We start from the raw sequence: 23818 nt of genomic DNA on the forward strand, positions 1-23818 counted from the left end.
CGAGCTCAGGTCCCAGAAGCAATGCAGCTAAGTTCACTAGCCCCAGCCACCAGCAGGCCAGCAAGCAGTGCCACTCACAGCCTAGCTTTTGGAGACAGTGGACATAACACTGTGCAGCACTGCATGAATATTGTAGCCTTGTTATTCGTGTCATAGCTCAGAGTGGGCGTGCAAAGGCCCAGTGCAGAAAAGAAATCATCCTTTATTTCATGGCAACCTAGGAAGATGAGAAAGAGGAAGATTCAGAGGAAATCTAAGCCTAATTAGAGCAGCATAACATAATAAGTGCCAAACCTCGTGCAAATGCAAATTATGTAAGATCATGACCTTCTGATTTGCTTGAATTTCCTACTTTTTTCAAGAGCAAGTGACCTCAGAACATAGAAAGCATTGTGTAGTCAGCTACAAAAGATATTCCAGGAGAGCCAAGTGTACCTCAGGCTCTGACTATTATATCTTTTTACGTGCTAGCAAAAAGAGGGTGTGGTAAATAATTTCTGGAGATCTGAATGATACGCTAGGGCCTTCGCAGAAGCTCTGCAACAACACTGTGAGAGTTATGCAAGAGTAAGAGCTTTAAGATCCAAAAGTTCATGAGTCTGCGTGGATCTAACATCATCTGTGTGATGCAGGGAAACTGCTACATGGGGTGAACAGGCACTGCCTGAGCAACAGAGGTTGCTCCTGAGATCAGCTTCTTCATGTCTCACCAACTTTGCACTAAGGTGGAGGTTCCTCAGTGGAGAACAAGTTACACATAATAGATACAAAACCAATCCTCTTTCATTTTATTTTTATCTCTAAGTAAAAGCAATTATTTTCATATGAATATACCTTCTCTATTGAATAATGATCAGTAACTTCTAGTTAACCCATCCTCTAACACAAAATGCAGTAGGAACCTGGCAGCCCAACCCCACACTGCAGGCACCTACTACATCAGGGACATGACACAGGTGGGGATGCTGGAAGCTTAAACATTGTGAGGCAAAAAGCAAGCACCAGGGCAGGGAATATGTGAACAGACTGGAGTTCAGTAGTGTGTGTGTGGTCTGCTGTGATAGGGTTGTGGAGTGTGCTCATGGGAGACCTGATGATTGTAGTTCTCACTTTCCCCTGCCTCGTGCTTTCTCCTGCCAAACCTAACTCTCAAGATACACATGCATAGGAAATACTTTATTTTTATTTTCTTGTTGCAGGGATGCCAAGAAGGATTTTACCGTACCACCTTTGGAAAATGCTCTCCTTGCAACTGTAATGGCAATGCAAACAGATGCCTTGATGGATCGGGAATCTGTGTGGTAAGGAATTCCTCAGCCACTCCCTCAGAATGACTGCACTAGTTTTTGTATTTTCTTCTGATAAGATGAACCTTTTCACCTTCTTTTGCTCTTGCATAAGGTTTCACACGAAAGAAATATTTCCCAGGCAAACCCAAGAAACTGTGGGCCATGGTCTAACTCTTCTATTAACACCAATGCCACCAATGCTCAGTTTCAATATAGAGCAAAAACTGTCTGTCCCACAGGAGCTTTCTGCTGAAAGTCAGGGCCAAGATCAAAACAATAATGAGATTATCATAGCCAAATTTCATTCTCTCTTAAATGATCTCTGCAGAGTCAAAACACTTTTTAGTATGCAGTATTAGTGAGAGTCAGTATGCTGGGGAAAACTTTTAGTCCATCAGAAGTGTGGAAAGAGTTTTGTATCCCCCCAGAGAAAAATGCATAAATTCAAACACATTTCATTCTCCCTCTTATGAATACAGTGCTGTATATCATATAAACAATTTACGATGCTGAGTGACCCCTGTGAGTGTATACACATGTGTTACCCATAGTAATTCTGCTGCATGGCAGCCTCCTGCTGTGAAGGAACAACACAAGGAGGTTGAAATAATATACCAAGGGAAGAGCATGTTGAACTCCAAGGTAGTATTACAATTTCCCATATGTTCAGTCTCACTCATTATCAGCTCAGACAAAAAGCTGTGAGTTGCATTAGTAGTTGATCGCTTGTAGCTCCAGAGCAAAATTCAGGGCAGTAAAACCAACTCCAATTACTAATGGGTAATCAGAGCAGTAATATGGTAAAGAAAGGATGGAAGTTAATACTGTAATGTATCTAAACCACATAGCGAGAGCTAGGCATTAGTGTATTCTTTACAGGTTTGTATAGATCCCAGAGCTCCAGTCTTTGCCATGGATTTATTGTGTTACTTTTGACAAGTCATAAACCTTTGCCCTCGGTTTGTCTCTTTGTAAAATGGCCTTATAATACTCACATACCTTGCATTGCTGCAGCTTCTACCAAGTTTTCAGTTATAGCTATACACAGTGCCATGCTCCATGGAATATTTCCATTTCCATTCCCATGGGAGGAAGACAGTGCAGCTGTTCAGCCCAGGAATAATTATTATGGTTTGGCCACTGTAGCGTGCACAGGATCAGCTAGTTTCTGCAGAACACATATTGGCCTAATTGGTTAACATTAAATTTTTAAATGGTTTTACATTGTGAGGCATTCCCAGCTATTCTCTTTCACATGCACATGACTTCTGTGCATGGGAAAATGACAAGAGGAAGTTTCTGATGGAATACTTCAGAACAAGAGGGACAGTTTAGCAAACGTCTGCTTCTCATGACTGGTAACCAAAGAGATTCTGGAGCAGAATATATGAGGTAGGAAAGTGATTATATCCTCAGTTTACAAACACAACAGAAGACTTGCTTCCTGTCTTCTACACAAAATGAGACTGATGTCAAGAGCTGGAGAGAAAGGAAAAAAAAAAAAAGTTGCTGTATCATCAGGAAATAATCTCAAAGGATCTGTATATTCCTGACTTATGTTTCTCTGGGATACTAAACTCCCTGACGTGATCAGGTAGTAAAGAAGAAACTAAGAGCTAAAGCCCAGTTTACTGCTTGAGTTCAGATAAGCCACTGGATGGCTAGTCTGAATGGTTTAATAAGCCATTAAGCTCAGGCTACTTGCTTCTGAATAAAGATGAACAGGGGAAAAAATAAAATAAAATAAAAACAATGGCAAAATAAGAGTAAAAGAGAGAGGGAAACAGAGTGAGTGGTGCAAGGAAAGAGAAGCATGAAAAAGGGTTTTGGAGGCATGATAATAAAACAGAACTAGAGATACCCATGGGGACTGCAACAACAAGACTTCCCTGAGGATGTGGAGATCTCCACGGAATATCTTTCAATCTTCGAACTGGTGAAACTGGTAAACCACAAAGTGTGACTGAGAAAGCCTGGGAGAATAAATGCTTAAAGAAAGAAAAATTTAATTTGGATTAAGACAGGCAGAAGCATGTTAGATGAATGAATGTGAATAATTTGAGGAAAAGAGAGCTGATGGTTAAGAACATGATTGGTGGTAGTATAAGTGGTCAAAGTAGCCACCCTTAAGGGCCATTCTCAAGAAGCACAGGAATGGATCTGACCAAAGTGTTCTGTGGGCTGAGCTTGGGCCAGAGAGCAGTAGGCACCTGTATGGCTGGAAATTTCAGGGAATAGGTGGGACTACATGGTAATAAGAGCTCACTGGTTTCTCCCTCCTTAATTTTTAGGCAAATTATTCCAATGAATGTTGCAGTGGCAACTACTACAACTGATAGTTAGACATAAGACTTTCTGCATTCTGTTAGTTTTTGAAATGCTGTGAAAGGAAGGGAGGAAAGGAGGAGGGGAGGAAGGAAATAGAGAGGAGAGAGAGAGATTCTATTCATATCTTTCATTATTGTTGTTGTTGACTTGCATTTATATCCGTATAAACCTGTTATCTCCCTGTTTCTAACATGCAACTGTGTTCTGAAGTTTTATCACAGGCTCCCCAGTGGCAACCCAGGTTACCCTAACCAGGTGTTATAGATATTCATGAACAGCCTTAAGGGAAGATTTTTAGATGAAAAAAATCATCTGATGTTCAGCAAAGTTAAAAAGTTTTATGTTTGCATGTTTATTCACACAAATGAATTATTTAAATGTTAATATATATATATTTAAGTTAATTCTGCTAACAATGATGGGAGACAACGTGAAAACAATAATAATATTGTATTCTGTGGGTGGATAATTATTTTTTGTTGTTGCTTAAATAATAACTAAGCTGTAAGACCTGAATAAATGAACAAGCTTCAGGCATTATGAAAATGAAAAAGTACCCTACTTCAAAAGGGATGAAATGTAAGGGTCAGATTCCATACAATGCTCTAAGACCTTCATATTATGCAAATCCCCCAAATCAGTTCAGTGAATGTAGTTCCCACTGCATACAAATTAATGAAATTTTCATTGGCCTCTGCCCTCAATTTGAAATCAAATAAAATTAAACTGCTATCAACGAAGCCTTAGGGTAAAGTACTCACATCCTTAATTCCTGCTGACATAAGTATCTATCATCTGGTCCTGTTTTAAAATTTCTCTCAGCTTATTCATAGAGAGTAAATCCAACCCATTTGTCTCTAAAAGCTTATCAAATGATACAATCAATGAATCAACAATCTCATTGGGTAACTAGACAGAATAAATTATTGCAGAGAGACTTTCTTGGATAGATGTCCACATAAAACTGGTGCAGAAATCAATCACGTCATCCTGTGATTATAACTGAAGAGCCACTCAGCCCAGCTTTTAATGTGCCCATGTTAGAAGAGCAGTCAACACAGTGCAAACTCCATTTATGATATAATATAATACAGATGTCAAATAATACTTCATTTCAAATACATTATCTGGTAATGCATGTAAGGCTGATGGGGGAAGAAACAGTAATTTTTAATACTGATTTTAGATTTTGATATTTTAATAGTATTTTAACCTTCTCAACCCTAGCTAAAATAGGAAAAGGAAGTCACTTGTAGGACCATGTAGCTTTTGATTTTGGAAAGATTCATACATGTAATAACTGGGTCAAACTGTAACAACTACAAGTTGCAGTCTGCTGACAGAGTGATGTGCATTTCTCCTGCATAAAGCCCAAGCAATGAGGTTTACTGTCAGTAAGATCTGAAGATACGAGGGGAACATTTTGCCTCTTTCACCACCTCCAGACCCTACCCCACCAACAATCCACAGCTGAGCTATTTCTCTAGAGTGTCTTTGTTGAGGGATCAGCTATTGAAAATTCAGCCATGGCAGCAGGCTTCAAATGACTTGAAAACTGAGCAGAACTTTACAGCAGCCATGATGATCATCTCTGAAATGAGTGGCATACAGAGGTGAAAAAGCTTGCCTAAAGCAATGAGCTCTAATACTATATGCCATTAGCAACATAGTCAGGTTTTACGATATTAAAAATTTTGCATTACATTAGGAAGGAAGTCACCTGAGGTGGCTGCACAGTACTATGACAGTAACTTCAGAAGAACAGAGCAAAATGAATTGGCAGCCTGAAAGGATTAAAAAACTGCAAAGTTGGATGCCCTCACAAAATTTTTGTTGGACTGAGCTATCAGTGTGCAATAACCACAGAAAGTGGTTACTGCTATTAATGGAGGGTAAATATTATTCTGTGGTTAGGTCTTCATAAAGGCACATAGAGCAGGAACAGTAAGTCTGGAGAGAACATTACAGCTTGTGTGTGCCTACCTACAAAACTTCAAGTGCTATGTTATCCTCTGCTACATATATTTGATCGGTATGTACATAAGGCATCCAAAGAGTACACAAAAAAAAAAAAAAAAAGATGCATCAATAGATAGATAAGTAGATAGAGACCGTTTTCATAACAAGAAAGGCCAACGAATCATAATGATGGAGAGGATAAATTCTCTGGTATCCTTTCCAGCCTTTTATGGAATTCTCGACAATAGAATGTATTGTCATGTAAGTGATTTGTGTTTTAGTGTTTGGGTTTACATCTGAGTGGAAAGGTTGGAACCAATTTGGCAGTTCTGCCTGAGAGGATAATATGTTCCACATGATTGCCAAGGCAGGTCTGGAGAACCGCCAGTGGATCTACAAGCATCCATCAAGCATGAGCACAAAACCACAGGGAGCTAGTAAAACTCTCCAGCTTATTAGGTACTACTGGCTTCATGAAGAGCCTTGCAGCTTACAGCTCACTCTTTCCTTTTCTAAAGATGGACTGCGTCTATCTATAGCGTCCAAGGTGATACACCTTCGGAAAGTTAACAAGAACTACAACAGCCTGGTGTTGAAATGCAGCCCTTGTCCAGAGGGTTTTTGTACACACTTGTTGTCAGAAGTGCCAGTGTTTAATAGTGTCAGTGCCTCAGATGGAGAAGTTTCTCTCCCTCTTGGCTCTGTTTTAACATAGAATATTTGCTGTCCTAATGGTTTTACTATTGAAAACTTGCAACAACGACACTAACGTGATGAGTTTCCCTTCACTGCCTCTTCAAGAGGCTTGTAGGAAGCCAGACCAATACTTCAAGGAAGTGTTGCCCTTGCTCTCACACTAATCTAAGGCAAGAGATGGATGGAGAAGGCAGAGAGCCAAGTGTTTTTGGCAAGAATTGAGCTTCTACTTTACTCAGTACACGACAAGTTCTACAAACCAAAACCTGGAAATAGATGTGCCACACTGACCCAAACCAGACAAGTTTCAGAACTGAGTTGGGTTGCTATTCTCATTATTTTAGGTGGTCAGCTGTCTTCACTTTAGTAGAGGTTGCACAACATTTAATGTTTCTTCTTAGCGTCTCATCTCTTCCATGAAATTTTGAAAGCTAACACTGCAGCTCACCCACAGTGGCTGGAGAGAGAAGGATGAGATCATAAACCTTAAAGATGAAAAATATAAAGCATGTAAATCTCATGTCTTTCAAGACATTATGCTGAAGTCCTTTTTTTACTATTATTATTTTGGGACAGCAATGAGCTTTGGCATGCTGGCACGTGCAACACTATGCAGCTCTGTAGGACATCTCCCAGATTTGGAGAAATTCAAATCTACATCCAGATAACTATACCTCAGGCCAATCTCTACTGGCTTAGCAATAAATACAGACAGACTGGACAGTAATATAAACCAATTTCATCACTCTACACATATAATTTACTTATTCCCATCCAATCTTTCTGCATTAACAATTGCTACAAAACTGCCTCTAAGAAGAACAAGAAATAAGGGAGTAAAAAATGAATCAGTTATTGCTATCTTGTAACAATGACTGCTTTCATTTGCAAAGTAATACTCAAAAATCCTAACCAAGGCTTGAGGGTACTTCCAGATTTCACAGACAATATTTTTAGGGTTTATTTTTGTTAGTAGCAGTATTTTGTTCACTTTACTAGCCTCACTAGAAGCACGGCTGGGTATTAACTTTTGTTGACCTGGAGAGCCTCCATACCGTCCCACATTAGATGCCTAACGCAGGTGCCATGCATCACTCTGTGCCAGGTCCTGTCTTCCTCCTTTAACTCTAGAGGGTACACAGAAAATATGTCATCTATCTGTTACCTGTGGAAGAGGCACAGCCTGCCTAAATTGCACTGTGTTAGCCTTTCAAGGAAATAACTTCCCTAAAGTAATAGCCTAAATGGCACATTTAATGAAGCCAGTGCCTTTGAAGGCCATTAAAATGAGCTATTCTCTCTTCAGGATCCTAAGTTAAGGTGGGATAGATTGACACATCTTAGATTTTTAGTAATATTCATTTGCAGAAAAGCATGTTTGTCTTTTGGGGGGACAAATTATAATTTTACTTGTCCTGCCTGAAGAGAAGCAACAAACTCTTCAATATTATTTCTGCAGAAGCATATTTACAGAGCAGAACTGCATCACACTAAGTGCTCCATGATCTCAGAACAGCAATTCTGGTTCTGCAGGGAAATGCAGGAGCTCAGTGATGACAGTCACACACACACACACAAACACACACCAGCACCTTTTCACGTGCAAATATGTGGAATACAGATGGTTACAGTAAGGGCAAGGTAGAAATGCTCACCCTGACTGATGGCACTCCATGAGACTAGAGCAGTTTGACCAGCAAAGGTCAAACTAAGGCATTTTTTAACACAGGAAAATACAATCCAGCCACTCTGTCATATGACAAGTTGCTGCTGGCGTAATGACGGATGAGTGATGGTGTGCTATATCCTCATATAGAAGCTTTCAGAAACCAGGCTGTTATCACATCAGATTACTTCCTCTGAAACCGGATTGTCCAAGGAGAAAGGACACCTCTGCCTATTTTTGCTCAATGAAAATAAAGGCCATATTAACATGGGCATATGGAAAGAATTAAGCATATAATTTTAGCTTAATGTAAATTCCAAACATAGTTTCCAAAAAAAAAAAAAAAAAAAGAGTATTTTATAGCTTTGTTGCAATGCTTTTCACTGCATAGCTGTATCTGTTTTTGTGAGCTGTATAACTGTATCATGTCTCACCCTGTTCTGTGCAAAGACAAGCAGCAATTTTCTGCTAGCTTCAGTGCTTGATGTCCTAAAAGATGTATTAAATGGCTACTTTCTAGAGATCATTACTTCCATTTTCCTTGTCTGTCAAAGGAAACAAACGAAAAAATGTATACTGCGTTGCTTTATTTGAAAAAAAAAAGGGGGGGGGGGGGGCATGAATATTACTAAACATTTCACAGTTTTGTGAATTCATTTGAACAAATCACTGAGGCAGAAAAGGCTGTGAACAATCACACACGCAGTCAGGTTTATGACACCTACTGTAAATGATGCCTTTCATTCTAAAACAGGTATGAATACTTGCACCAAGAATACCCCTTGTAATCCTTACAGCAAAGCACTTCCTTAAAATCCAGTTTCTCAAAAAATGCTAAAAAAGGAATTCCATTCTTTTATCCCATGATTATTTCTCAGTCAAAAGTGGCCAGTTCAGAAGCAAAACATTTATCTCAAACTACTAAACTAGCCCCACTCGGCTCTGAGGATCCCTCATGAGCTGCAGGGAGTGTATCCTCCCTCCTTCATAGATGTCTCATAGGCTTACTGTAGTTAGTAGCTTTGTTGGAGATGCCAAGCTAACACAAAATAAAACATAAAAGGACACCTTTTATCACTGTAAAACTGTAATTCTAAATATCCACAGGAAAGCTGATTTGTTAAATAAGATAATGCCACTTTGCCATAATCACTAACTAGAGAAAAACCTCAAAAGTGCCTCCATCACTCATCTACAATGTTCTTTGGGGTAAAAGAGCCTTTTAGCACTTCCCTTCAGTTTAGAAGATGAAAAGCACTGCAGATTTAAGGAGCAGCATCAGCTACCCTGATGCCCTGCTGTTATCATCACATCAGTGTCTGAGCTCTGGGAACCAATAACGGATTTATTCTGCTAGTACCCACACATTGTTTTGGGGAGCTGAGGCCAAGAAAGGTGATGTGAATTGCTCAGAGGGAGAACAACGAGCATGATAAAGGCTGCAATTGAATGCAGCCCACCTGAGGCCTCCACCAGCACTTTAGATACAAGTTTCTTCTTTCTCTTTGAGCTCTCAATCCCCACACTCTCATCTCTTTCTTGTGGTGCATTAAAATTGCATGTGCATTGAATAATGACAAACACAAGCTATTTTTTTAATGGCGTTTATGTTTATGCTCTGCAACTATTGATTTCTAATTCATTTACAGATCCATGGAAAAAGAGACTGACCTTTATTTTCTTTTTTCCTTGTCTTATTCTACCTGATACAGAGTTCTCTGGCCAAATCATAGCTTTGTAGAAATAAATAATTGCTGTGCAATGGGTTTTGTGTAACTAGAAAAATGCAACAACACAAACAAAGTCTCCTTGAATCAAAAGAGGTCTAACTAAATTAATAAGTCCTAACTGGGAGACTTTAATGAGATTCAAATAAAGAAGATTGGCTAAAAAACATCAGATGTGCTCTGGCAACAGTGATTGTCCTTTACTAAAATGATGCTTTTCAATGGAGATTGATGATATTGGCACATAGGTTTATGAAACAAACCATCAGTGTTGCCAGGGCAAAATTCTGCCACTAAACCAAACTTTTAATATTGGGATACAAAACTCATTTAGCAATGCATGCATGTGCAAGTGAAACACAACTATTTGTTTTCATTAAATATCTTCCTGAATCTCATTCCTCTTTCCTCATTCCTCTTTCCTCATACTATTATATTGAAAGAACACGCCATGTTTGGAGTAGAAAGCGAGTTTCAGATCTGTAGGGTCTTGGCTCAGCAGGACAGCAGCAAGCTAAGCTCAGCCACCCCCAGCCTGGTGGTACTGAAGGAGCTCTGCCCACAGAACCCAGCGTGAAACACCACCAGTGCTCCCAAAATCTGACACACAACTTCCCGGTTCTTCCAGACACCACCAGGTGCTGACAGCTTGGAGACTTCTGTGATGGGATTAAATGACTGTTGGAGGAGAAACTGGGGCACCACAGTCATTTCCTAGCACCTGCGCCAACTTGGAACACCACATAAGAGGTCCCCTTGCAAGGCCTAACCAAAGGTCTCTGCAGTCAACATTGTGTCTCCCGTGGTGGCAACAGGACGTGTTGTTTGGGGATAACATCTAGCCTGGCCTGTTTCTCAGGTCTCTTGGCTTCATACTCCACCAGCACTCACAGCTGCTCTATTAAGGAACATTAATGTACATAAATACATAGCATACATACATCCTGAATCCTCTTAGTGTTAATTTATGAACACATTCTCCATGAATCTCTCTTGGAAATTTTCACCCCTGCAAAAACTGTTGCTTCCTGGCAGCAAGTTGCAGAAGTTTCTTACCTTCTGGATAAAGAAGTACCTTTTAAAGTCAAACCTCCTAAAAGTGAAGTCTCCTAATAATTTTACTGAGTGTTCTTCTTCTCCTGTACTACAGATTTTGAGTGAACAATTGTCCTGCGTTCAGTTTATTCAGTTTATTTATTTTAATAAATAAAAAATATTTATTTATTTTATTTATTTATTTATTTATTTTAATAAATAAACTGAATAAAAAATAAATTAAAAAAAGATAAATAAATATATTTATTTATCTTTATTTTACATATCTCAAATACCCTCTTCTGTCGGCCTTTCTCTCCTACCTGAACAGCCCTACCATTTTTGGTCTCTATTCATAAGACACTGGTGAATACTGAACGAATCTGGTCTCAGGACCAAAGCTTAGGTGATCTAGTGACTTCCCCATTCTGAAAAGTGACCATTACATCTGACCCTTTGCTTCCTAGCCTTTACCAGATTTCAATTTGCAAAAGAAACATTCTTCAAGTCCTCTGACAATTTAGTTGACTTTTTTGAAATTCCGGAAATGTCCTCTGGATCCCCTTCATACACTTGCTTATTTGCTCCATTATACAGCAGGTTAGTGAAGCAGGACTCCCTGACTCAGATGGTACTTAGCTGCATACGCTGAGACCTTCTTCTTCATTACAGATGCTGTCATCTCACCAGGGATGGAAATTACATTCATCAGTCTATAGCTTCCATGATCTGCTGTTTGTAGGTCTGAAGAGGAGAATCAAGGACATGAACCCAAAACCACAGCAAATATGCACTGCACAGTGCTCTGCACACTTCTGCCATGGACCTGGCTCTTTGCTTGCTTTGCATTGCTGTTTGCATCCGTACTGTATCAGTAAGAAGTGGTGTCATTGCAGAGTTCTCATTCAGGGATATTGCAAAACCCATTGCACAGTTGCAAGAAAGAAAAGTGCTTCTGCACCCTTCCTACTCTTTGAAAAGCAATTCAACAAGACAGTTAGAATTTGGAGGGTTGTGTGTTTTCAATGGCAGCTTCTGGGTATTTTACTGAAATGAAGGTGGGAGCATTGCCATGTGCACAGGGGAAAGCCCACGTAACCTGTCACATCTGTGTTTATCCATTTTTAAATTAAATGATGTAAAAATGCTTATTTGGGCCTGCAGAACCTCTGAATTCAATTTAGTGTTGTTTACAGAGAAATTTGACTTTTGTATGTATGTTATCTGAGAGGCACAATTTTGTACCCAGCATCATGAAATATTTTCAAATAAATATTCTGTATAAGTTACCATAGCTTGATTTATTGTCATGGAACTCCAGTGGCTGATTTTCCTCTGCATGGGGAATTATATTTCCTCAGAAATATCAGACTGCAGAGATAAAATTTGCTTAGAAAGTGAGCGACATTTTGTGCAGTTGCTCTGTATTTTATAGAAAAGCCACTGCAAATGTAGTTTGGCATGAGAAAGAAATATGTTAGGCTCCCACTTCTTCCCACCATTAAGCAGACCTCTTTTAAGATGAGAACATGGCATAATGATAAAGCATCCCTTGATACTGTAACACATTTCATCTCAGGAGAAAAGCATCAGAGGCACATGGTGTATTAGCCACCATTTGCCTGCAGATTCCCCTGATGCTCTTTTCCAATCATTGAGCCCAAGGAGCAGCCTTGCTGAAACCTGCCTAGACTGAAATCTGTTGACAGCATTTACCTTCAGACATTTTTCATGTTGGTTTGATAGCAGCAAAAACGATCTTTCCTGCTGGCACTTACAACTCAGAGCAAAGCTGACCGCTACACCTGAGTACCCATGGCATCTCTGACAGCAGCCGGTCCTGTTTCTGCTCCAGCACCCAGCACGCACATATGTCTGTTTTGTCCTCTCCTGCACCTTGCCAACATTTGCTGGCTGGCCAGTGTGATCATTTAGAGCATTTTTATTTGTAGCTGTGCTAGCTAATACTGGGTCTGGTTTCAGCCTTTGATTCCTTGAAGAATTGGAGTCTGGCATAAACCCCTATTCTGCTTGGCCAGGTGTTTAGCTAAATGATTTCTTTCTGAACTAGGCAGTACTTTCATCTGACTTTCATCACTCTCTCTCTTTTCACTGAAGGGCTGCCAAAGAAACACAACAGGGGAGCACTGCGATCAGTGTCCGGACGGCTTCATCGGTGATGTTGTCAGAGGAGTGCCCACCTTCTGCCAGCCTTGCCCTTGTCCCCTGCCAGGAACTGCCAAGTACGTAGAGTCTTTGTTTGTCTTTGGTTTGGGCTGCTTTGGGCCCTTTGTAAGGTGGGGGCAGCATCCCTGCCTGGGTGCATGAGACAAAGCTGCTGCCCTTCCCAGCAGAGGAAAATAGGAAGGCTTCCCACTTATAATCACAATATTTGATATATGAACAAATTCAAGTTCTCCCTCTCTTATGTAGGAGAGATTACTCAGCTGAAAGATAAAAGGAAGGGGTGGGAGAGCTCTGCGACAGGCATGCTGCCACTTCAGCTGACACACAGCCACCTTCAGGAAAGAAGCTCTGAGGCCTAGTAGAAAACCAAAGATGAGCCAACGGGATCCAGGTGTCACCCACTTTTTGCCTTCTGAAGAAGCAAAAAGCTACAAACTGTAACCACTTGTTGGAGACCTAGTGGCACATCAGTAGTGCAGTTGAACGGTACATTATCAGCTTCCTCTTTCTTGAGTTCCACACTCCACAAGAAAGGCATCCAGGCAAATTGCAATGCCGGGCCCAGAAGAAATGCTATTAAACACTTGCCAATAGGTTGAGGCTATTTTTAATTGAGCTACCTACTCCCCTTGTGTGTGTGTTTGTTTTTTTTTTCTTTCTTTTATTTCTTTCCCATTCCACTTCCAAGTGGGGCTTGTCACAAAGGGGGAATTTTCTTATTGTGTTTGTTTGTGGTTGCTATAGCATTACTCATCCAGTCCTAAGGTGGGATGAACCTGCTCAGTGGCACAAGCCCAAACTGGCAACAGGACAAAACCTTTCTGGCCAAAGTCCTACAGGTCACCTCCTGGCTTTCGTGGTGAGCTGCAGACATGAGGAGAGCCATGGGGTGGAGAACAGCTGTTGTTGAAAACCTGCAGCTTTGACTAGGTTAGAGAGAAAACCCTCAAGAGACAGGGGAAGAACCTATTTTTGCTTACATTTATAAAGGCTTAGGAGGGAGGGTGCTCACAGACAAGGCTTCCTGCTTCCTCCAGTTTCAGTAGCAGAGGTAATGCCAGAAATAGTAGAAGTACAACAGTCGGAAGCAGTGCTTTCTCCTTAGCAAAAGGGATTTTTTTAACCTGTTGGGCACAAAGCAGCCACATGGGTGTAAGGAGCAGCACTGCCAACCACACACAGCCTGGGCTGCCTGCTCCCAAAACCCAACCAGGACACAGCAGGGTGGCTCAGACACACCTCCAGGCTTTCCTCCCTGCAGTGCCACTTGGCAGAGCATGGCCGCTTCTGCCTGAGCCCAGACCCTGCCTGAGCCCACAGACCACAAGGCTTTGTGGCAGTGCCCCCAGGCACAAGCAGCCCTACAGATAAGGAGCTCCTAGAGATAAGGAAGCCCTGAACCCAAAAGGTCAGCAGTGTGGGATAGGGAACAGGACTTGCTAGGAGCCTTCATGAGGAAGCTTCAACATCCGCATGCCACCCCTTTAGAATTATCCCTGTAAAAATCCACTTCAGTTTTTCAGGGTTTTCCTTGGAATCAAGTCCTGAAGGCAACATCTAAAATAGTGTCCTGACACAATTTGCCTTATGCTTGTATTTCAATAACATGCAGAAGTTTCCTGTACAGCTTCTTGCATGACAGAGACCTGACCACAGCAATAGCCTTCAGCTGGGTCTGGAACACAAATATTAAAGACTGAGCAACATTCAGTCTTGCATAACTAAATTCAAAGGCCAGCCATTTTTTCTTATTCTTGTATTTTTCCTCCATTAGTCCTACTCCATGTATAGTAAGGCAAAACAGTAATTCTAGCAGAAAGCAGAGAAGCATTAATTGCCTTAAATAAAGAATACGTAAAGGTTATTGTTTTGAACTCTGTTTCTCTTTGGAAATAACCAGTGAATCTGTAATAGTTAGACAAAGTGACCAAATCTGTAAACTGACAGACTCATCAGATACATATTTGTTCTTGGGATTCATTTGCGTGTCATCAGCTTTTCTGGCCAGACCATCTTCATGTCTACTGTCCAGGGAACTTTTGGAGTAAACCACATGAAGTGTAATGTCATCTCTTTGGAATAAAAAAGGGGGATGGGCATTACTTCACAGTCCAGCAGATGTTACTTCTTTCTAAACCTTTGGGAATTTTATGACCTTTTCTTCCCCTAAGAGGTCACAAAAAATACAAAATCTCAGGAAGGCTTCAGTCTTATTTCATAACTTAAATTCACAATGCGGTTTGTATAACTACGTGAAGGAATTAGGCTTTGTAAAAAAAGAGGAAGGCTGCCAAACTCTCATGATTTTCTTGACATGTTCTCATAAAAGCTTTACTGAACTCAATTTGTGAATTCTGCGAGAAGGATCTCATTTTGTGTTCTCTCTGGTTATATGAAATGTTTTGAGACAACACAGACCCAGTCACAGTTTTATTTGACCCTGGGTGTCCCAGTAGCTGAGAAATGCTGATGGAAAATTAAATTTTGCAGGCATTCTTGTCACCTTTCAATGCAGCTCTTTCCTGGAACAAGTAGTGTGTAGATCATGCTCTTTCCCATTGCTCTGAGTCTTTTGAAATCCTGTGCAAAAGGGATGCAAACTGCTCCAGCTGCCCAGCACAGCTCAGCATCATACTGGAACAGGAGACAGAGAGGAGGATGCAGACTTACAGTCTTGATGCTGTCATTTCTCAAGGGGAACACTACCCTTTAGGAACCAGAGGTGGTACCACTCAGGATGTTAGCTGCAGGTCTCAGGGCCTCCATTTTAGAAATCGTGGGCCTGCAGCTGACAACTACTGCCACTTAGTGTGCCAGTTGCTTCCCAGTACTGGGAACAGATCTTGAACAGATTGCAATCTAACTGGAAACACCTCTAGGATGTATGTCTTCTAACAGCAGATGTATTTAAGTCATATATATCACTGTATTTGAAGTGTATGGAATTTGCACTTTCCAAATTTGACTGCTGCTCTTTCTTGTCTCCTATTTTGTTGCACAGTTGTTAAATCCTGAAAACATCAGAAAGCAAGGAATCAATGGTTTAGAATCATGACAATGCAAATTACAGCACAAGACATTACTGCAATCAGTATCACTAAAGGGCAAGTTGGTCTCACAAGGGACCCCAGGGTCTTTCCAGATTTCTCAGAGAGACCATGGAGAATCCTCAATTACTGTAAATGAGGACAGCACCAATTAGTTCAGTTTTCCACTTGCTACTTCCAGATCAGATTTAAGGAAAATTGTGGGATTTGCACAGGAAACTACTGTACCCATTCCAGAGTCTAAATTCCTGAAGGGCTCTCTGCAGTGTCTTTTAAAAGCAATATCATGTCCCTTAAAGTACAAGAGAGGAAGCAATTAGGTTTGCATGACATACATATTTATCCAAGTCCCTGGTCTAAAACATGTGAAACAAAACCTGAAGGTGTCTCCAATCTACACTGCAATACAGAAATGTACATGTATCTGGGAATTATATAGCTCCATAGTGTTATACACTAATTAGTGCTTTCAATACTCATTAAAAAGACTAAACAAGGAGTATAGTGTACATCACATATGAAGTTTAAGGATACCTGTGAAAAAAAAAATTAGCAGTGAGGAACCAAGAGCCAGAGTTTGCACTGACAGCAAATGTCCATCATTTATAAAGTTAAACTCCCAAGTGTTTGCCATTGCCTGCTATCCTAATGATTTACTCTAATGAAATTCCAGCTTTGCAGACTCCTGTTACCGAAAAAATGGAAGCGTGCGCTGTGTCTGTAAGGAAAACTATGCAGGACCTAACTGTGAAAGGTAAGAAACTAACAGGATGACCTCCTGGTCAAAATGCCAAAGTCCAGGAGCCTTCAAAGGAATCTTTGCAGACTGGGGAGAAACGTTGTGGATGTGTATTCATCTGACTGAATCATGTTTGTCAAAGGATTTCATTCAGTTCATAATAAAATCTGTAAGGATTCGCTGTGGAGACATCTCAGGGTAGGACAGACTTCTACATCTGATGCATTTTGATCCAGTTCTTGCACTTTGTATACCCTCATGTGGTGATCTTTGTAAAAGGAATACAACTTACAAATCAAAATACAAATCAGAAACAGCAGCTGAAGTGAAAAATTGCTACCACAAAAATGCCTCTTGCAATTCCCTGCTCTGAAAAGATATCAGGCTTCTGCCAATTAAATGCTTCAAAAGCAAAGAGAAAATACCTTATCTGCTCACATTCTTAATGAGCAGATTCCTTCTTGGTTAAATTTTAAATGTACTTCACAGACATAATTAAAGCAAACAACCACAGGTCAGTGCTGCTTTTCAACTTTTCCTTATACCCACAAGCAATTTCCAGTAAATATCTTCTAAATTACAAAGTACACAAATAAATGGAGCTATGCAGAGAAATATAGCTCTCCTGTCTCGTAAAGGCCTATCTTACTCACCATGGACACACATGGACAGTGTTTCAGTGAAGAAACGTGATTATAATTCAAAAATTCTTCTTGAGCATCCAATAAATTAAAAATCATCAAACACAAAGACTGAAGGGTATAGGATAGCTCAGCCCCTGAATTTCTCAGTGCTTCATTTTTATTTTCCTTTAAGCCCCTGAAGTATTTAAAAATTCAGTCCACTGTCATTAGTGGGCAAGGTCTGAATTCAGATAATACTTTTCTAGAGAACGGAGAAAGGGTATTTTCTCCTGATGCAAAGAGAAATCAATGTGAAAAGGGTAAGATGGAAATAAATAGATAGATAGATAGATGATAGATAGATAGATAGATAGATAGATAGATAGATAGATAAGTGAAGACTTTTGCCCTTATAGAGGGTGTAAAAATGTCAGCCTGTTACCTCCACAGCACTAGCACAATGACAGCAATAGTGAAAGCCCTCTTGACAGATGGCACAAAAATGTGGGGGGGAAAAAAAAAAAAAAAAAAAAAAAGCCTTCTTTCCAGGCCTGTGGCTGTATGCTTTTGTTCTTAAGAAATGTCAGATGTGTGCCCAAAGGATAATGCAGACAATTAAAAGGTCAGTGAGGTTTCCTAATAGTTATTAAAATGTCATCCTAAACTACAAGCAAATCAAATTGTATGAAATGAGCAGTATATTTATTGCAGCAGCAGAGAATGGCAGCAGCTTTCTTTTCTAACAGCCACTACTCGGCCTTACACGCTGCAGCTGTCTCAAGGAAGGCAAAGCTGCGTAGATGGGTTAGGAAAAGCTACCGAAAGAAATCAACCTGCCCTGGTCACTGGGTTAAGTCCTTGACAAGCTGCTAGAGTAAGTGGCAAGCAGTGACAAAGGTCACTTCCCTCCTCCTGGATTGCTGGTCCTGCTCCCATCTGTGACAAATAGGACAAAAAGCATTTCAAAGACTAATGAGAGATGCCTTGCTCATCCCTGTCCCCTCGCCAAAGAGCAAGCCCCTGCCCTGTTCACACTGCTGCTGGGCATCACCACCACTGGCTGCTGGTGCTGGCAGCAGTCGCAGTGTAGGAGCACCAGATGAGAGGGGACATTGCCCCTGCCCTTCCTGCATCCCACAGAGCAGCTCATTTCCCCAGGGCAGAGGAAGGCAAGGTCCCACTGCCCTTCATCCCTCCCTCGGGGCAGCGAGCTGCGGATACACTCCTTGGGCAGTGCCTGGCAGACAGCCCGCTCCATTTCCCCTGGTGCTTGAGTAGGAGGTTCCTTTGTGCTGCTCCAAGGACTTGGCACAAGTCTAGCTGTTTTTTTTAATGTGTGCCAGTAGACAGTGTAGTGGAAAGCCTGTGCTAGGAACTGGGAAAACACACCTCCCAGTTCAACATTTGCTCCTGGACTACAACGATAAAGCACTGAGGTGGTAGCAGCTGAAATCCAGGTTTTCTTAGTGCCCAAAAGTTAAAAAAGATAATTGAGCAAATGATGCTTTAATGTCCAAAGTGAATAGATGAGAAAGGTCCTTTTGGCATTGCCAGTGAAGAGGAAGTTAATTTTTTACTCACAAATAATTGCAGGAAGCAAACATGGCTGTAAGATGAAACAAAGTTTAACTTAGCAGCTTTAGTATTTCCACAATGCTGATAAATCACTAGGGAGAGGAAGTATTCTTAGCAACAAAGAGCCCCTTATTGATACAACAGAGGAAAAAGACATTTACCACAGGCCTCTGCTTTTTCAGACCATAAAGTGCAGAGATGGAGCAATGTTTCCATCCATCCATCCCTGCTCTTCCCACATGCTACCAACCATTCAAAAGAGGCCAGCCACAGTCCAAACCTGTGACATGCCCTCAGTGGCAAAGGGAAGGAGAAAGTGAAGTTGACACATTTATTCACACTCTAAAATTTCCTATTTATTTTAGACAGCTACTCCAGATGAGGAGATATGGCTAATAAAAGTGAGTCAGATGGTCATAAAAAGCAGCATTCACTTCCAGGCCCACAAGTGTATCTGTGAGGATGTGAGCAACTGTCACTGCATTTCTGGCAAGTGAACTCAATGTCGTATTTCAGAAAATTAAAAAAAAAATCATCTTGCCTTCATAAGAGGGCAGAAACTGTAGGCCTGATGGGAATCTTTGCAGTTTTTGCTCATCACTGTCTGAAAGCCAAAGCTGGCTAGCAGTAAGCAAAGCACCCTTCTCACCCAAGCATTGCTCAGTGGCTTCTGTGAGTTGGTGGACATGTGAAACAGACAGGCATTTGGAAAATGCCTAAACACAGAAAATTAAAGGGAAATGCTGCAAGATTTTGAGAGTTCAGAATAAATCATATAGTACAACCATTTTTTTTTAAATCAGAGGTGCATGTTTTTCTTTTTTAAACTTCATAAACATTTTGAAATTTGGAAAATATTACTATCCCACGTTGTCTGAAATATCCAAAAATTATAGTAAGCCTTTTGGCATAACTATGTAGGAGAATCACCCATCACTGCCTGCTCTAACTCCCATGGAAATAAGGAGTGACTCCATCAAAGTCAGTTAAATCACAATCTTTACATTCAGCATCATATTCATGTTTCTTCGAGGGGTGCAGAGAACTCCAGGTCACACTTTTATTCTTTACATCTGGGTCACCCAAGTGATAAGATCTGCACCGAAAGTTCTGGCAGTGCTGCAAAGAGACAAATAGACTCTTTGCCATTGGCAAAGGCAGTATTTGAGGCAGCCAAGTGGTTTGTATTAGGATGCTTAATATTTTATATGTGTTTTTACTGTGGGGGTTCAGGCCTGGAACATGAACAAAGCAGCACCGAGGAAATTACTTTCTTTATTAAAAAAAAAAAAAACAAAACAAAAAAAAAAAAAACCTTCAGCAAATGTAGGAACAGATCAAAACTGGAAGCTCTTATCAGATCTCCCACATTTTCATTGCTCAGACACAGCAGAACACAGACCTGTCTATGTTCACATTTTAGGAGACAACAGGCCTCAGCCCAGGTCCCCAGCCAGAAACTTGGGGAAATTAAACCAAACTGCCTGAGAGCTCACCCTCCCCACCCACAAACGGCAGAACAAACCGTGTCTGAAAACAGGGCTTTATGGACAGGAGAAAAGACAAGGACAACAGGGTGATAAAACAGGATGACACAGAATACTCCTTACCTAAATCACACTGACAGCCATTCAACCCTCTGATATCTTCAGTGAGCAATCACTGTGCCAGCTAGTTACCCCGTGGTCATTCTTCATCCCCAGTTTGGGGCATGAGTCCTCAGCCTCTGTAGCGCAGGCTACGAGGTCACGCATGCTCCCGCAGTGACACCATGGTCACAGGCTGTCCCCATCCTGCCAGCTGAGCCCCCCAGTCCCTCTCTTTCTCTTTCTCTCTTTCCAAACCTCCAAAGGCATCCTCCACTCCTCCTGGGCTCTTACACTTCTGGCCTCAGCCACCAGGCTAACATAGAACAAATTTGAACACAGTGGGGATGTAAAGAGAGGCTGTTTTCATGCCTGTTTGATTTTGCAAAAGCCAGGCGCCATCCCAATAGCATGTCATAAATGTATTTATTCAGCCCCCTTCCGGTCAGAGCTCTGGTATCTGCATTATAACGAAAATGTCTGAACTTCCCCTGAGTTTCCACATCATGAAAGGCAGTCTCTTGCCCCAGCTTCCTATATAACACAATATAGCTGGAGAGATCCAAAGCTGAAAAGACGAAAATAAACACTGGGACTGCATCTCTGCCAAGGTCATGCTGTCATATATTTTAAAACAATGGGAACAAATCATTGCACTGCTAAGGATACAAAAAAAAAAAAATGCAGACTGAAGTGATTGAGATACCAGGAGTGTTCAAGAAGGGAAAAATAAATAACTGTACAGATTGAGACTAGAGCACAAAACAGCCTCTGAAGAAATACAGCTCCTAATTTGCCTTCTGTCCTTTTGTAGTTGCTGACCGTCATCAATTCATGGGGACATAAATAAGGTCAGAGAAAAAATGCTACCACAGATGGCAATGTCATTGCAAGTCGTCTCTGGGCTCTCTTTTCCTTTCAGGTGTGCCCCTGGTTACTATGGGAACCCTTTGCTAATTGGAAGCACTTGTAAGAAATGTGACTGCAGTGGCAACTCAGACCCAAACCTGATTTTTGAAGACTGTGATGAAGTGACCGGCCAGTGCCGCAACTGCCTGCGCAACACCACGGGTTTCAATTGTGAACGATGCTCTCCGGGGTACTACGGGGATGCCAGATTTGCTAAAAACTGTACAGGTATTGTCTGAATCATGTCTTAAAACATCTGGGAGTGGGTCTGGGAGACAGAGGGTGTTCCTGGCCACCTGGTGGGATGATTTGGGTGCTCCATTGGGTCAGCCCTGGCACTAGCCCCCTGTCATTGCCCATGAGCAAGTCTCAGAGTACAGACCCCAACATCCCAGCTAAATGCCTGGGCACAACACTGCCTACATCTTGTTTTAAACAAGGTTCCTTGAGCTTCCTTTGTGTAGACACATCACCTTTGTTCATAACACTCACACAACAGCCAAAGCATGCAACCACCATGAACATCTGAAATCGCCCTGGGTTCAAGGTATAGGGCTATAGGCCTTGGGGCATTTGTGATGTCTTGATCAAACTTACACCCTTCTTGAAACTCACTGTACATCTGGACTTCTTACTAGCTTATTATGAAGTGCTAAGGCGTGTTTGGGGACATGGAGATTGGAGGCCAGGAGGATATTCTGGACTCAAGTGTCTTATGTGCTGCAGTCTTCATTTATGGGCATATTATGCCACTAGCAGTCCCTTCTAGTTTTGTTCCTGTCTCTAGGATTAATTCACATCTTTAAGTCACGCACTTAAATTCCATTTACACTGAATGAAAGAGATGGTGCCCACACACAGCAACACAAAAAGCCAATCCCGGGTATCCAATCCAGCCAAAAAGACAATGGTTGTAGGGAGCAGTGTGTCTCAAAGCTTAGTTCATGCTTGGATCTGGCCACCCAACCCAGGCCTGCAGTTCAATCTCTTGAGGTTGCAAAAGCAAACCCTATTTATGTGCTTCACTGCCTAATTCAGCTCACCAGAGATGACTTAACAGCAGTTTTCCCATATAGAATGACAGGATGTAGCTATAGATAGCAGTTTTCAGCCTCTTCTCAATAAATTTCTTAGCCATTTGTCCTTCATCCACACTTCCAAGCTTTCTACAAATGTCACTCAGAAATAAAGGTAAATTTAGAACCTTTCTCCACCAATAAATCACAACAGTGTTCAAAGCCTTAATTCCATATTAAAAGCTTGGTACCTCACAAACAAATATATGAAATATTATCAGAAGTACTTTTGAAATGAATTCACTCTAAACATTTCTGTAAAAAGCTAAGAATTATCAAGTTAAATAAGAAGACAATTTGGTTTTCTTGAGCAGCAACCTAATCCAAATTTTAGTCTTAGAACTTAGAAATTTTAATCTTGCCAACTGTTTTTGGGGCTAGATAAGATCCTGTCATACAGGTGAGACTTTTCTTTCACTTCTTGATAAAAGAACTAACAAATGAAAGCATTGTAGATGCAGGAGCTGGGAGACACCAATTCATACTTGTGGAGAGATCAAAAGGTTGATTACCCTACAAAGTTCATAACCAAATTGTGTTCTCACATTAGTACAAAAAATGAGTAGTTCCACTAACTGTGGTTCAGTTTCAGAGAAATACTCCAATGTTAGCACATCATGTTTAACTTTGAGGCTGTCTTACACATTTTAATTGAAAATACCATGAATGTTCCATGTGGAATGTAAATACAATGACAATTCATAGAGAACAATGAATGGGCTGCAATAAAATAGCAGTAAACAATTTGGTTATATGAGATTCTGCTGAAACCATGAATCACAAGAGCAAAATGAATGCCAGATAAGTCACTACTGTTTTTCTGTTCTGCTAGAGATTTTGTTATTCTATCAAAGTGTTCCAAGAATATTTTAATCTTTAAAATAATATATTTTAGAAGGTCAATTAAATCCTGAGAGAGACACTTTAGAGTAAAAATAATACTTTTTGAAAAGCCACTTGTTCTGGCAGTAGAAATGCAGCTTACTCAAGTTAAAAAAATGTAAAACCCCACATACTCTTCATCATAAGTGGTAGGAGATATTTACTTTTTGATATGCTCAAGCTGATGATGGAATTGGAGTCCACCATCAATCCCCCATAGCTGGAAACCTTAATTTAGTGGGAGCCTGACACAGCATTGAGAAATTCCACAGGCCTGCAGAGAGATATGTAACTAATAATTAACTTCAGCTGCACTGCTTTCCTTAGCCCATCTCCCCAGCATCACCCTCTCTAGAAGGTGATGTTTTGGGACTACTGTTTTTCACCAGCTGGGAAGCTTTGAACAAGTCTCTTCAGCACAGGCTTTCTGCTTTTTTTTCTCATATTTAATATTTTTTTCTCATATTTTTTTCTCATTTTTAACCTGAGAAGCC

At 40.8% G+C, this 23818-nt stretch overlaps 1 protein-coding gene and 1 long non-coding RNA gene across 2 annotated transcripts in view; one reads left to right on the top strand and one right to left on the bottom strand.

The window, feature by feature from the left end:
* Nucleotides 1–23818, top strand: part of LOC101800985 (tubulin epsilon chain) — a 113322-nt gene that overhangs the window by 19983 nt on the left and 69521 nt on the right. Inside the window, exons 2-5 of the mRNA XM_038175943.2 lie at nt 1200–1301; nt 12819–12943; nt 16608–16688; nt 21380–21594. Coding sequence (XP_038031871.1) covers nt 1200–1301; nt 12819–12943; nt 16608–16688; nt 21380–21594 — 523 coding nt within the window. The remainder of the gene's footprint in view (nt 1–1199; nt 1302–12818; nt 12944–16607; nt 16689–21379; nt 21595–23818) is intronic.
* On the bottom strand, nt 11150–23786 carry LOC119716309 (uncharacterized). The gene is made up of 2 exons (XR_005264137.2): nt 23459–23786; nt 11150–15898 (listed from the first exon to the last, which is right to left on the bottom strand). It is a non-coding gene; the product is annotated as an uncharacterized lncRNA (long non-coding RNA).

This window comes from Anas platyrhynchos, chromosome 3 (assembly GCF_047663525.1).
Source record: "Anas platyrhynchos isolate ZD024472 breed Pekin duck chromosome 3, IASCAAS_PekinDuck_T2T, whole genome shotgun sequence".
Lineage (NCBI taxonomy): Eukaryota > Metazoa > Chordata > Aves > Anseriformes > Anatidae > Anas > Anas platyrhynchos.